Source organism: Pipistrellus hanaki, assembly GCF_964339955.1.
Source record: "Pipistrellus hanaki genome assembly, chromosome: 7".
In the NCBI taxonomy this organism is placed as follows: domain Eukaryota; kingdom Metazoa; phylum Chordata; class Mammalia; order Chiroptera; family Vespertilionidae; genus Pipistrellus; species Pipistrellus hanaki.
Window position 1 is genome coordinate 7,759,041 of NC_140509.1, and position 12,263 is coordinate 7,771,303.

At 49.9% G+C, this 12,263-nt stretch overlaps 1 protein-coding gene across 1 annotated transcript; it reads left to right on the plus strand.

Moving 5' to 3' along the window:
• The first annotated feature begins 6,541 nt into the window (after window positions 1–6,541).
• On the plus strand, window positions 6,542–11,744 carry PIM1 (Pim-1 proto-oncogene, serine/threonine kinase). Its single transcript, XM_084890801.1, has 6 exons — window positions 6,542–7,023; window positions 7,143–7,249; window positions 7,367–7,417; window positions 7,519–7,885; window positions 9,495–9,671; window positions 10,353–11,744. Exons 1-6 carry the CDS (start codon window positions 6,942–6,944, stop codon window positions 10,508–10,510), a joined length of 942 nt encoding a protein of 313 aa, XP_084746927.1. The 5' UTR covers window positions 6,542–6,941; the 3' UTR covers window positions 10,511–11,744.
• Window positions 11,745–12,263: the final 519 nt, after the last annotated feature.

Consider the following 12,263-nt stretch of genomic DNA (forward strand, 5'->3'; position numbering starts at 1 on the left):
TGATTTCTTACAGAGAGGAAGGGAGAGGGATAGAGAGCCAGAAACATCGATGAGAGAGAAATATCTACCAGCTGCCTCCTGCACACTCCCCACAGCGGATGTGCCTGTAACCAAAGTACATCACAATTCTGATCTCTTTTCCCGAGTGTGTTTTGTGTTTTCTTTAGATTCCACATATAAGTGAGATCATATAGTATTTTCCTTTCTCTGATTAAAAATAGCATAATGCTCTCAAGGTCCATCCATGTTGCTGCAAATGATGAATTCCTTCTGTTTTATAATATTCCAATTTTTTATACATACCACAATTCTTTATCCATGCATTCATCAATGGACATTTAGGTTGTTTCCATGTCTTGGTGTAGCTAAAGAAACTTTTCATTTCCCATGTATTGGGGAATACAAAGAACGTAATACAAAGCATCCTTTGCCTGTATTCCCGACGTAACTTATCCCACTCCCTCTCTCCTTTTACTTACTCATCTCCAGTTTATCCTTTAAGATCCATGTTAAGTTCTACATCCTCCCTGGAGCCTTTCATGACCTCTTCAGGCTCCTCTGTACTCTGTTCCTGTGAATGACACCCTCAGTTAGAATCTGATCATAGAGTACCTTGTTAAACCCCTTAAACTCATCTTGTGTTCCTTGGAAAAGCAGAATGGCAGGGTGGGTAGGAGATAGCTCGGTCATCTTGCCATGTAGCCTTAGGCAAATTACTTGTTTATTACCTGTAAGCCAGCAGAGATAGTAAAACTGCCCACGTCATAGGATTTAGACGAGGATCCATAAAAGTGCTTAGGAAAATGCCTCGCACAGTTTTGATGCTCAGTGTTGGCTACTATCAGTGTCTCTTTTGCCCAATCCGTTTTTAGCACTTAGCCTTTATGTTTAATGACAGGATGGTTTCTGCCCTCACTACATTTATAATTTAGTTGTAGAGACTGAACAAATGCAGAACAGAAAGGGTGTGTGCTATTAAATGACAACTGAGATACACAATAAACAAATGTTTTCATTAGCATCTTTTAGTGTCTAGAAAGATGTTCCACAAAATCTTTTTGATCAATTTCCCCCCCCTTTTACCTAGATGCATTCTGTGGCCTTTCAAATATACATTAGCAATTGTATTTTACATTTTAAGATGGCAGACAACCCCCTTCCCAACACCCGGACATATGACATCCTTTCTATTCTCTCTCTCAGGGCTTTTGTTTACCTGCCTGATTTATTTTATTTTTTTGTTTGTTTTTATCTGTGGCATAGATTTTCCTAGTCTCCCAATCTTCTACTAAGTCCCCAGACTTCCTGTAGCCTTTTTGCATGTTAAGCTACTTTTTGTTTCTTATCTATCCACTAATACTCAGGAACTATAAAATCTTTGTGTACAGTGCCTTCAATAAATATTATTTTAAATTCAAATAGTACTGAATGTGTAAAATTATTATTTTTAAACGAATTGGTAATAAATTTGATTATACTTTACTGGATAACAAATATGCTTTCTTCTCCAACCTTGCTGAGGAAACTGAAAGTTGGCTAAAAGAGATTTATAAGCTTGAAACAAATGTCACATGCTATCAAGGACAAGTCAGTTCTGGCTGGACTATATGGAATTCCTGGCCTTTCTAAAGCTGATGCTCTGGACTTCCTAGCTGTTCAACAGTGCAGAATTATTACAATTTAAAAAGGAGGATTTAGTCTTTTTAGAGTTGGACTGTTTCATGTATTACTGTTTGAAGTGGATTTTCAATGAAATATATGTGAAATTTAAACTCTTCTAAATAATCTTAAATCCTTGAGGCAATATTTTAAGGTATAGAAAGAAGTGTATTGCAGTTGGATTGTCCAAAATTTCCCCTTTTGATTTCACCAAAGAGAGAGTAAAATAAAAAACAGTAAATTTTTCAAAATTAAACTTCAAACTTGAAAAATACAGTAATTGTATTTTCAAGGAGAAATAAGAGATACAGATCCAAATGATTTTCTCCTCATTACAGATAGCTTATAGAGAAAGTTATACAGCAGATCCTCCAATAAGGTAACTTTCAATGTTGTTTTGTTATAAAGTTGATGAGTTGCCCTAGAAACTTAACTCTTTTAGCCTATAGTTAAATTGGCTTTGCTGCAGTTCCAGGACAATTGAGGACTTAAAGTACAGACCCCTACTTAAAAAATGCATCAACTTGCCCTAGCTGGTTTGGCTCAAGAGCACGTACCTTGGTTACAGACTCCTTCCCTGCCCTGGCCCTGGTTGAATCTTATGCAGGAGGTAACCAATCGATGTTTCTCTCTGTCTTTCTCCCTCTCTTCCACTGTACCTAAAAATCAATGGGAAAATGTCCTCAGGTGAGGATTAAAAAAAAAAAAAAATCAACTAGACTCAGAGGTACTTTAAAAAATAGTATACATGCACCCTTTCAAACTCAATTCTTCTAAACTGTGATTACAGAAATTGCTCAAGGCATTCCTTTGACAATGGCTTGATAAAATCCATAGCAGGTAGAAGGATTCATTTGGGTATTGTTCACATTAACATGTTCCCTTTTCCAGAGAATTGTTAGCATTATTATGGCGTTTATCTTCCTAAAAGCTCTTGTCCTTGAATAATTAGCATGCTTTTTCTGATTCCTTGTTAGATTCTTTGAGACAAGCACAAGTAGTGCTTGCTTTTTATTATTTAAACTACATATTGATGAATCAAAACATCAAGTTCCCTACACTTGAGAAAAGTAACTTTTAACATGAAACACACTTGAATGTTTAATAATTACATTTAAAAGCAGTTTTAAGTAAATAAAAGCTCTTGCCAAGTGTGGTCCATGTTTTGTAACTTCCAGCTTTGAAGTACCCACTATATAAAGCAAACATATTAAATGTTAATCACTTTAGATCTAATTAAATATTTAAGCCTACAAAAATCTAGAGAAAGTGGAAAAAAAAAGGTCAAACTTGATTTAATGTATACAACTATGTTGAATCATATTCTCTCCCAAAATGATTAAATCAAACTATCCTGAAACCTTTGGAATCTCCAAGGAGCAAGACCATTCTAAAATTCCTCCTTTTCATCATCATTGCCATAATCACCATCAGCATTATTGCCATATAGCTAATATTTGTAAGTTTACTCTGTGCTAAGCTGTGCTCATAAGTCTGCTTTACATGCAGAATTTTATCTGCTTCTTACCACAGCCCTATGAGGTAGGTGCTATTATTATCATCTCCATTCAGAGTCTGAAGCTTTAGGACGGTTAAGTAACATGACTAATATCACATGACTAGTTTAGGTGCCAGATCACAGGTTTACAAGCAGGCTAACTTAGTTTAAAGCCCTTGCTACTCACCTTTATTTTGCTTACGCCACTTAATTAACTTAAATTTGGTATAAATAAACTTTAATCATGACCTTTTTTGGGGGGACAACCCATTTTGGTCTTCCCCTTCATCATCAAATGTTAGATAAAGTATACTTTCAAGGAATAGGGAGACAAGATACAAATAATTGAATATTTAATCAACACAGACATTAAAAACAACAACAACCCAAATAGATTATTGTGACAGAGTGGACAGTGGGTGAATGCTTGGAGTTTATTTAGCAATCTGGGTGGAACCACAATTGTTTCCTGATGACTATAAAGGCTTTAATAGAAGTGAAGAGGAGAGGACAGTCTGAGAACAGGTTGGCTGCTTCTGTAAAGGCAGGAAGTGCTAGGTGAGTGTGAGCAAGTGAGATCCTAGTAGGGCTTGAGAAAAGAAAGGGAGGGTAAAGGGGTGGATGTGGGGGGTGGGGAGTTAAGTATATTTACACTTGATATCTTAGTGCCATGGGCAGTTTTAGACCCTGACAGGAGGAAGTCTTTAAATCCTCAGGAGTTGAATTTGGGTCATTTCATGTCTTCCTCCTTTGGTGTCACCCTACTTATGTGTCATTTTTCTAAATGTAAACAGGGAATGACTCTTGTTCCCTTGGGTTTTCTCCCTAGTCATCAAAAAGGAATGAGCTATCCCTGCCCAGGTAGCTCAGTTGGTTGGAGCATCTTCTTTCCCAATAATGCCAAAGTTCAGGCTTGATCCCTGGTCAGGGCACATATCAGAATCAACCAATGGGCTGGCTCCTGTGGCTCAGTGGTTTAGCATCCACCCATGAACCAAGAGGTTGCTGGTTCAATTTCCAGTCAGGGCATATGCCCAGTTGAAGGCTTGATCCCCAGTAGTGGGAGTGCAGAGCAGCCAATCAATGATGTTTCTCTCTCATAAATGTTTCAATCTCTCTCCCTTCCTCGCTCTCTAAAAAATCAATCAAAACATTAAAAAATATATATATATATATCAGCCCTAACTGGTTTGGCTCATTGGCCAATGGGCTAAATTTGCAGTGGTCTCCAACCGGTGGTCTGTGAGGTCCAAAAGGTTGGTGACCACTAGTTTAAGGAAACCTTGTCCCGGGTTCGATTCCAGTCAAGGGCACATGCCTGGGTTGCAGGCTTGATCCCCAATGGGGGGAGGGGCATGCAGGAGGCAGCTGATCAACAATGCTCTCTCATCATTGATGTTTCTCTCCCTTCCTCTCTGAAACCAATCAAAATATATATTAAAAATAAAAAAATCAACCAATGAATGCATATGTGGAACAAGTAGTCGATGTTTCTCTCTCCCTCTCTCTATAAGCCAATCCATAAATAAAAACTTTAAAGAATGTATGAGTTAGCCCCACCAGTGCGGCTCAGTGGTTGAGCTTTGACCTATGAGCCAGAAGGTCAAGGTTTGATTCCTGGTCAGGTCACATGCCAGGTGGCAGGCTCCATCCCCAGTGGGAGCGTGTAGGAAGCAGCCAATCAATTTTATTTTATCATTGATGTTCCTGTCTCTCTCTCCTTCTCCCTTCCTTTCTGAAATCAATAAAAAAAAAATTTTTTTAAATGAATGAGTTAAGCCACAGTACACAAAGGAAAATATATACTGTTTTATATAACAAATTCAAAAACATTGTGTAAAGTATCCGGGCATCTTTATAAAATGAGTGCTGTAGAAAACTTTTAATGGAATTTAAATTCATTAATGACTTGCAGGTGTACACATCCTGAAATACCCCCTTTTTTCCCTTTTAAGTGGCCGAATCTTGAAAAAAAAAAAAACAGGATAGAGTTAGCTTTTCCTTAGGCCATTGACAATTCAATGTATGCATTCCATAGAGTTTCAATGTACTCATTTCAATGTCACTGTCAACTCTGAGTGAAGTCTAAAAGAACAAAGGAGGCAAGTGGAGCTGGTCAGCTTCCCGTGTTATTTCCTGGGAGAGAGGGGCTTTCCGTGGAGACACGCCTGGGCAGCCCGCAATGGCAGGTGTGCCCGCCTGTAACCTCGGGCTGAGGAGAGGGGACTGCGACGTGGAAACGGAGGAGATGGGGGAGGAGATGGGGGAGGAGATGGAGGGAGGAGATGGAGGAGGAGATGGAGGGAGGAGATGGGGGAGGAGACGGGGCGCAGCTCCCACGCGCGCCGCAGACGAGGCCTTTCCCTCCCGCCCTCCGCGGGCCGGGGGCGGCGGCACCGCGTAGCCCTGGCGTCGTGATCGCCTCCGCGGCGCTCACACACCGCGGCGGAGGAGGACGCCTTCCTGCTCTTTTAATAAAAGTCGTGAGATTCGTGTGCGTGTGTTTGGGGGAGGGTGACGTTTCGCACGGCTGACAGTTGCCATCTGGACGCACGCGGAGTGCTCCCGTTTATTCCGGGCCCGGCCCCCGCCACGGCCTCCGCGGACACGCCGTGACTCACAGCTCTCCGGTGCTCCCCCCGCGCCCGCCCCCCCGCCCGCCCCGCGCGGACCCGGCCCGAGCCCGCAGCGTGTCGTCACCCCGCCCGGCCGCCTAGGCGGTCTCGGGTCTGAGTCACACGGAGAGACCACCCTCGTCGGCCTCCCCACACACGTCGCGCCTCACGCCGGCCGCGGCCGCGGCCCTCCCCGGCCGCCCGCCGGGCCTGCTCGCCCGACGCACCAGCGCCCGGCGGCCCGGCGCAGCTTGTTTTGCTCCAGCTCGAGCCCTTGACCCAAAAACCTCAGAGGAAGAGCCGCAGAGCCGGCCCCGCGCGGCCTTTGAAGGCTTTGTTATTGTTTGGGTTTGAATCGATACGCCCCTCCCCATCCTTCCTCCCGGCGGCTCTACGCCCAGCGCCCGCCTCCCGCACGCCCCGCGCCCCTCCCCCTCCATTTTGGCGCCTTTTCCTTCCCGCCACGTCGTGGCGGCGTAGAGACCATTCTGACCGCGAGAGCAGGGCGGGGGCGGGCCGTGTTATGCAGATCATCCGGCCGCTGGTTGGCTGGGGAGGCGCCGGCGTGGGCGGGGCCTGGGCGCGGCGCTGGAGCGCGCGGGGCGGGGACCAAGGGAGTCGCCCTGGCCCGCGGCCGCCCTACCCCCTCTCCTTTCTCGGCCGGCGCCGCAGCCGGCTCCCCGCCTAGGCCCCCGGGAGAGGCCCCGCCCCTTCCCCGCCCGCCCGCCCGCCCGCGCCCCCCGCAGGCGCGCTCCGCCCCTTTACTCCTGGCGGCGTTGCGAGCCCGGCGTCTGCTACTGCGGCCGCGGCGGCGAAGGCCCGAGAGGACTTGGCGGCAGCGGCGGCGGCGGGACGAGCAGCAGCAGCAGCAGCAGCAGCAGCAGCAGCAGCGACCAGCCCCCGGTGCCGCGGCCCTGCCACACGGACTCCCACGAGCCGCCTACCCCGTCGCCCTCGGCGCTGCCCGACCCCGCCAGGGGGTCCACCGGCCGACAGCCCCGGCGGAGCCCCCGGTTGTCCTCCGACTCGCCCTCGGCCTTCCGCGCCAGCCGCAGCCTCGCCGCATCGCCAGCCGCAGCCGTAGCCCGGCCACAGGCGCAGCCCGGCCCCCCGCTCCTGCGGCGGCAGCGGCTCCAGGCGGCGCCCGCGCCGACACCCCGGAGGGTGGGATGCTCCTCTCCAAAATCAACTCGCTCGCCCACCTGCGCGCCGCGCCCTGCAACGACCTGCACGCCACCAAGCTGGCGCCCGGTAAGCGCCCCCCGCGCCCGGGATGGGGATGGGGATGGGGAGGAGGGGGCTGGACCCTCCGGGTGGGGCATCTGGGGGCCCGCCGGCCGGCACTGAGCCCCCTGCTCCCCCTCTGCTAGGCAAGGAGAAGGAGCCCCTGGAGTCGCAGTACCAGGTGGGCCCGCTCCTGGGCAGCGGCGGCTTCGGCTCCGTCTACTCCGGCGTCCGTGTCGCCGACAACTTGCCGGTGAGTGGGCGCCACGCCGGGGGGATGGGGGGCGCGGGGCGGGGCGGCGAGGGGGCGCAGGGCTGTGTGGGCCCCGGCGGGGGGATCTAACGCCGGCTCTCCCGGGGTGATTTCCAGGTGGCCATCAAGCACGTGGAGAAGGACCGGATTTCCGACTGGGGAGAGCTGGTGAGTGCCCGGAGGGAGCGAGACCCCCGGGACGGGCGGGGTGGGGCGAGGGGCGCCCTCCGCCCGGCGCGCTAACGCAGCCTCCCGGTGCCCGCCCGCAGCCCAATGGAACCCGGGTGCCCATGGAGGTGGTGCTGCTGAAGAAGGTGAGCTCGGGCTTCCCGGGCGTCATCCGGCTCCTGGACTGGTTCGAGAGGCCCGACAGCTTCGTGCTGATCCTGGAGAGGCCCGAGCCGGTGCAGGACCTCTTCGACTTCATCACGGAGCGGGGCGCGCTGCAGGAGGAGCTGGCCCGCAGCTTCTTCTGGCAGGTGCTGGAGGCCGTGCGGCACTGCCACAGCTGCGGCGTGCTCCACCGCGACATCAAGGACGAGAACATCCTCATCGACCTGCACCGCGGCGAGCTGAAGCTCATCGACTTCGGGTCGGGGGCGCTGCTCAAGGACACCGTCTACACGGACTTTGACGGTGAGCCAGGCCGGGGCGGGAGCGGCCGGGAGGGAGGGAGCTGCCCAGGTGACTCGGCCTGGCCCGCAGGCCTCGGCCAGCTTCCCTCTCTGGCCCTTTGTAAAGGTCACGGGCAGCCCGGCTCCATGATAGCAGCAGGGGTGGGGCGGGGAGAGCTTCCCGGCGTAGTAAAGCCGCCGGGGATTTCAGGCCAGCGGAACCTGTAATGTTTCTGGCACGATTTTATTTTATTTTATTTTATTTTATTTTATTTTATTTTATTTTTTTTAAGTAGAACTCAGTGGGTTCCCAAGCTTTTCGGATGAATAAGAGGTTGTGGGCAACCGGCCGTAGCCCAGATTTCTGAAGTCTGACCCAGTTTCCCCGCCAGTAATAGGATGGGAGGTGGAAGAGGGAGGAGAGAGGCGGAGAGATGAAAATTGACGCCGGTTTTTGTAGTTTTTGCTTTGTTTTTATACGCGTTTAGCTTTCTGTTAGGTTGTTTTTAGACTGCGTTTTCCCCTCCTCTTTGATCTAGGGGCAGATAAGGAATAGAAACAGAAATAGTTTCACTAAATAATTCATTTTGCTGATCCCCCCCCCCTCCCCGGTGTTGTTCAGCGAGGGAGTCGGGAATGAGTGTTGTGAAATAAGATCTCTTGCTAGTTTGAAAATTAGTTGGGTGTCTCCGAAGAGGAGGAAAACCTATCCTAGGGAAGGGCTGGGAGCAGGTTTTTTCTGAAAAGGTGGGACGGAGAGCCGGCGACCAAAGCCGAGGGGGGTGGGTCACCTGGCCGCTGGGCCTAACCAACGACAGCCTTTCAAAACTTGTGACTGGGGCTGTGGTTTGTGTTTATTTGCCCTTGGAGGACGCTGGGCTGGGCTGCATTTTTTTGTATTTAACAGTTAATGGCTGGTCGGATCCTCCCATGTTGTTGTTTTTTTTCTTTCTTTCGAGTCTTTGCTGCCCCCTGGTGAGCACCGGGAGAATGGGCCCTACTTTTTTTTTTTTTTTTTTTACAACCCAAAGTTTGTAAACAGGAATCACGTGGTCTGGAACCAGCTCTGCAGATCTGTCTGCCTTTCCAGTGAGGGGAGGAAAGGGTGTGGGTGTCTGCCCCTGCGCTCAGAGGGCGGGAGGAAGGCCTCCCAAAGGGCGCCCTGGCTGAGGATGTTGTGCAAGTGCCCTCACCTACATCATATCTGAGAGGAGAATCTCAGCCTGGCTCCTGGCAACCTTCATGCAGTTGAAGGTTTGTCTGTGGGGTACCTCCCCTGATTGTGCAGACATTCACCCCTTTACCCCCTTGTGGGTGGTCCTGCCGCATGCAGGCCTCAGGCAGGCGCTGGGTCTCCGGCCAGCCCCCTGTGTCTCTTGGAGCAGCTTGTGAAGACTTTCAGTTTATGGTCTGGGCTGGTAGAGAGGGGGGTAATGCTTTGGGTTGGAGAGATGCCATAAGCTGCTTATCCATAAACTCCTTTGAGCTTAGGGAGGTAAATTGAGTTCACCAGCTCCTGAGGGAAAGACCGGGGTGCCTTTTGTTTTTAAAGAGTTACTCAGCATACTCGGCTGCTTTGTGTTTTATTTTTGCTGAAAGCGTGTTTTCCTTCCTATTCCCTTGGCTCACAGGGACCCGAGTGTATAGCCCTCCGGAGTGGATCCGCTACCATCGCTACCACGGCAGGTCGGCGGCCGTGTGGTCCCTGGGGATCCTGCTGTACGACATGGTCTGCGGAGATATTCCGTTCGAGCACGATGAGGAGATCATCAGGGGCCAAGTTTTCTTCAGGCAGAGGGTCTCTTCAGGTAAGTTCTGGGGGCCACTTGTTGAAGAGAAGCAAGAGCACAGGCTTTGCATTCTGGGAGCTTCACTCTCCAGGAGGTGGCCGGCCTCTGACTTCCTGTCCTAGGCCAGCAGTGACCTGCTGACCCCCGGGAAGCCAAGGGCTTGCGGTTGAGCAGTCTTTGGGAGGTCAGAGGAAGGGCAGGTGTGAGACTAAGAAAAGACGTCTAGTTTCACCGAGAGGTTGTTTAAAGCACCAACAGAATCGTCCTGGTCCCTCACTGCCTGGCTGAGTGCTTAGTGAGCCTTCTCCCTTAAATTAGGGCAGGCTCTAAACCTTGTGGTCCCAGTGACCTCACCGTGGGTGGTGTTCATATTTGTAAGCTGGTAGGTGAACTGAATCACCTCCTGCTCACTGATGTCTCATCAAAATCCCTAGTCGCCCTCGTTCATACTTCTGATGAGTGGGTGGCGTGGGAAAGGCTCTAGCTATTGAAATTTGAAACCACAGATTTAAGAGGGGCGCTGTTTTTTTTAGCTGAAAGCAGACAGTTGGATCCAGATGTTAATATATTCTCACTACAGAATGGAGTTCTAGAAAGTCTGTGGTCTCTGATGGGCCTCAGACCTGTGGGTCCTTGGGAAGGCCCCCTTGCATCACAAAAACAAACTGAGTCATTCATAACCTTTCTTGTTTCCTGCAGAGTGTCAGCATCTCATTCGGTGGTGCTTAGCCCTGAAGCCATCAGATCGGCCTTCCTTTGAAGAGATCCAGAATCACCCGTGGATGCAAGACGTGCTCCTGCCCCAGGAAACGGCCGAGATCCACCTCCACAGCCTGTCGCCAGGGCCCAGCAAATAGCAGCTTTCCAGCAGGCCCTCCCCTCCGGGCAGAAGCCCCGGGGAGGGGAAGCTTGTACCAGGGACACTTCTCACCAAGCAGCACAGTGCTTGGCACAGGAACAACATTTACAGCTCATTCCAGACCCCAGGCCCCGGAGGAGGCCCGGACAGGGGGAGAGATTCCTCTGGTGTCCTAGGCCTCGATTCCTCGTAGATGCTCTCTCTTTCTCATAGGTGTGCAGCCAGCATCGCTGGACTCTGCACAATTCCCGGGGTGGGGTGGGGGAGGGGGTGGGGGTCAGAACCCTGTCATGGACTGTTCCCTTCACTGAATGCCATGGTCAGGTTAGGGGAAAACGGGTTGGGGTGGGATAGGACTAGCACCGTTTTTTTAAGTCCCTGTCACCTCTTCCTTGACTCTTCTGAGTGCCTTCTGTGGGGACTCCGGCTGTGCTGGGAGAAATACTTGAACTTGCCTCTTTTACCTGCTGCTTCTTCCAAAAATCTGCCTGGGTTTGGTTTTCCCTGTTTTTCTCTCCCGTCCCCTCCTCCCCCATCCTTCATATGAAAGGTGCCATGGAAGAGGCTACAGGGCCAAACGCTGAGCCACCTGCCCTTTTTCTGGTCTTCCTTTTTGGTTTTTACCTAACTGTTTCAAAGCCAAGACCTCACACACACACACACAAAATGCACAAACAATGCAAATCGACAGAAAAACTGTAAATGTGTGTACAGCTGGCATGATAGTGTACAAAAGGATTGTAGTTGATCTAATTTTAAAAATTTTTTTTGCCTTTAAGTTATTTTACCTGTTGTTTCCTTTTTTTTTTTTTTTTTGAAAGATGCGCATTCTAACCTGGAGGTCAACGTTATGTATTTATTTATTTATTTATTTGGTTCCCGTCAGCTCCAAGCTTCCACAGCTGCTGCCATAGTTTCTTTTCCTCCTCTGACTTGGGGACCTGTTTTGGGGGGGCTACGACACTTGCTCTGTCCTTAGGGTGGTGGGGCTCAGGCGGGACTGCTGCAGGCCCCTCTGGGGACGGGAGGGGAGTTGCTGATTGTGTACATAGGGTAGATGCCTGGAAACCAGTGCTGGACAGCGTGCCTTCGGGATCCTCTGGGGCTGTGTTTGAAGCAGCGCGTAGCCTGCTGGTTTTATCTGAGTGAAATACTGTACAGGGGAATAAAAGATACCTTATTTTTTTTTTTTTTATACCTGGCGTTTTTTGAATAAAAACCTTTTATCTTAACTTGTGGCTTCTAAGTGTTATCTGTGCAGATGTGCTAATGTGCCTTTCTTAACCACTTGGTGCGCATCAAAATCTCTAACATGTAGGAGAGAAAAGGGAACTTCAGCCTAAATCAGGTTCCTTCAACAGGAGTTCTGGGGCTGACCGCTTTTCTGGCACAATGTATGGCCAAGGCGGGGAGGCAGTCTTATGTGGACACGATTTGGCTTGAGGGGCCCCGTGCAAAGTCCCGCTCTCTGTTCCTAATGCAAATTCTAGCACCGGGGGGGGGGGGGGGGGGGGGTTATCTCGCAGTTGCACTAGTCATATTTCATGAAATAGCTGATTGTGACTTAGGGGCCCAGGAAATAGAGGGCATTTCCATCACTGCAGAAGGTTCTAGTGAGCAGGGCTGAGCTGTCAAACAGCCCTACTGTCCTCCACTAGTAAGACAGCATGAACCCTTGCTATGTATTAACAGTTACTGGAAAAACAAATTACTCTTAGATTACTGACTCACGTTTCCTTCATATGCAGTGT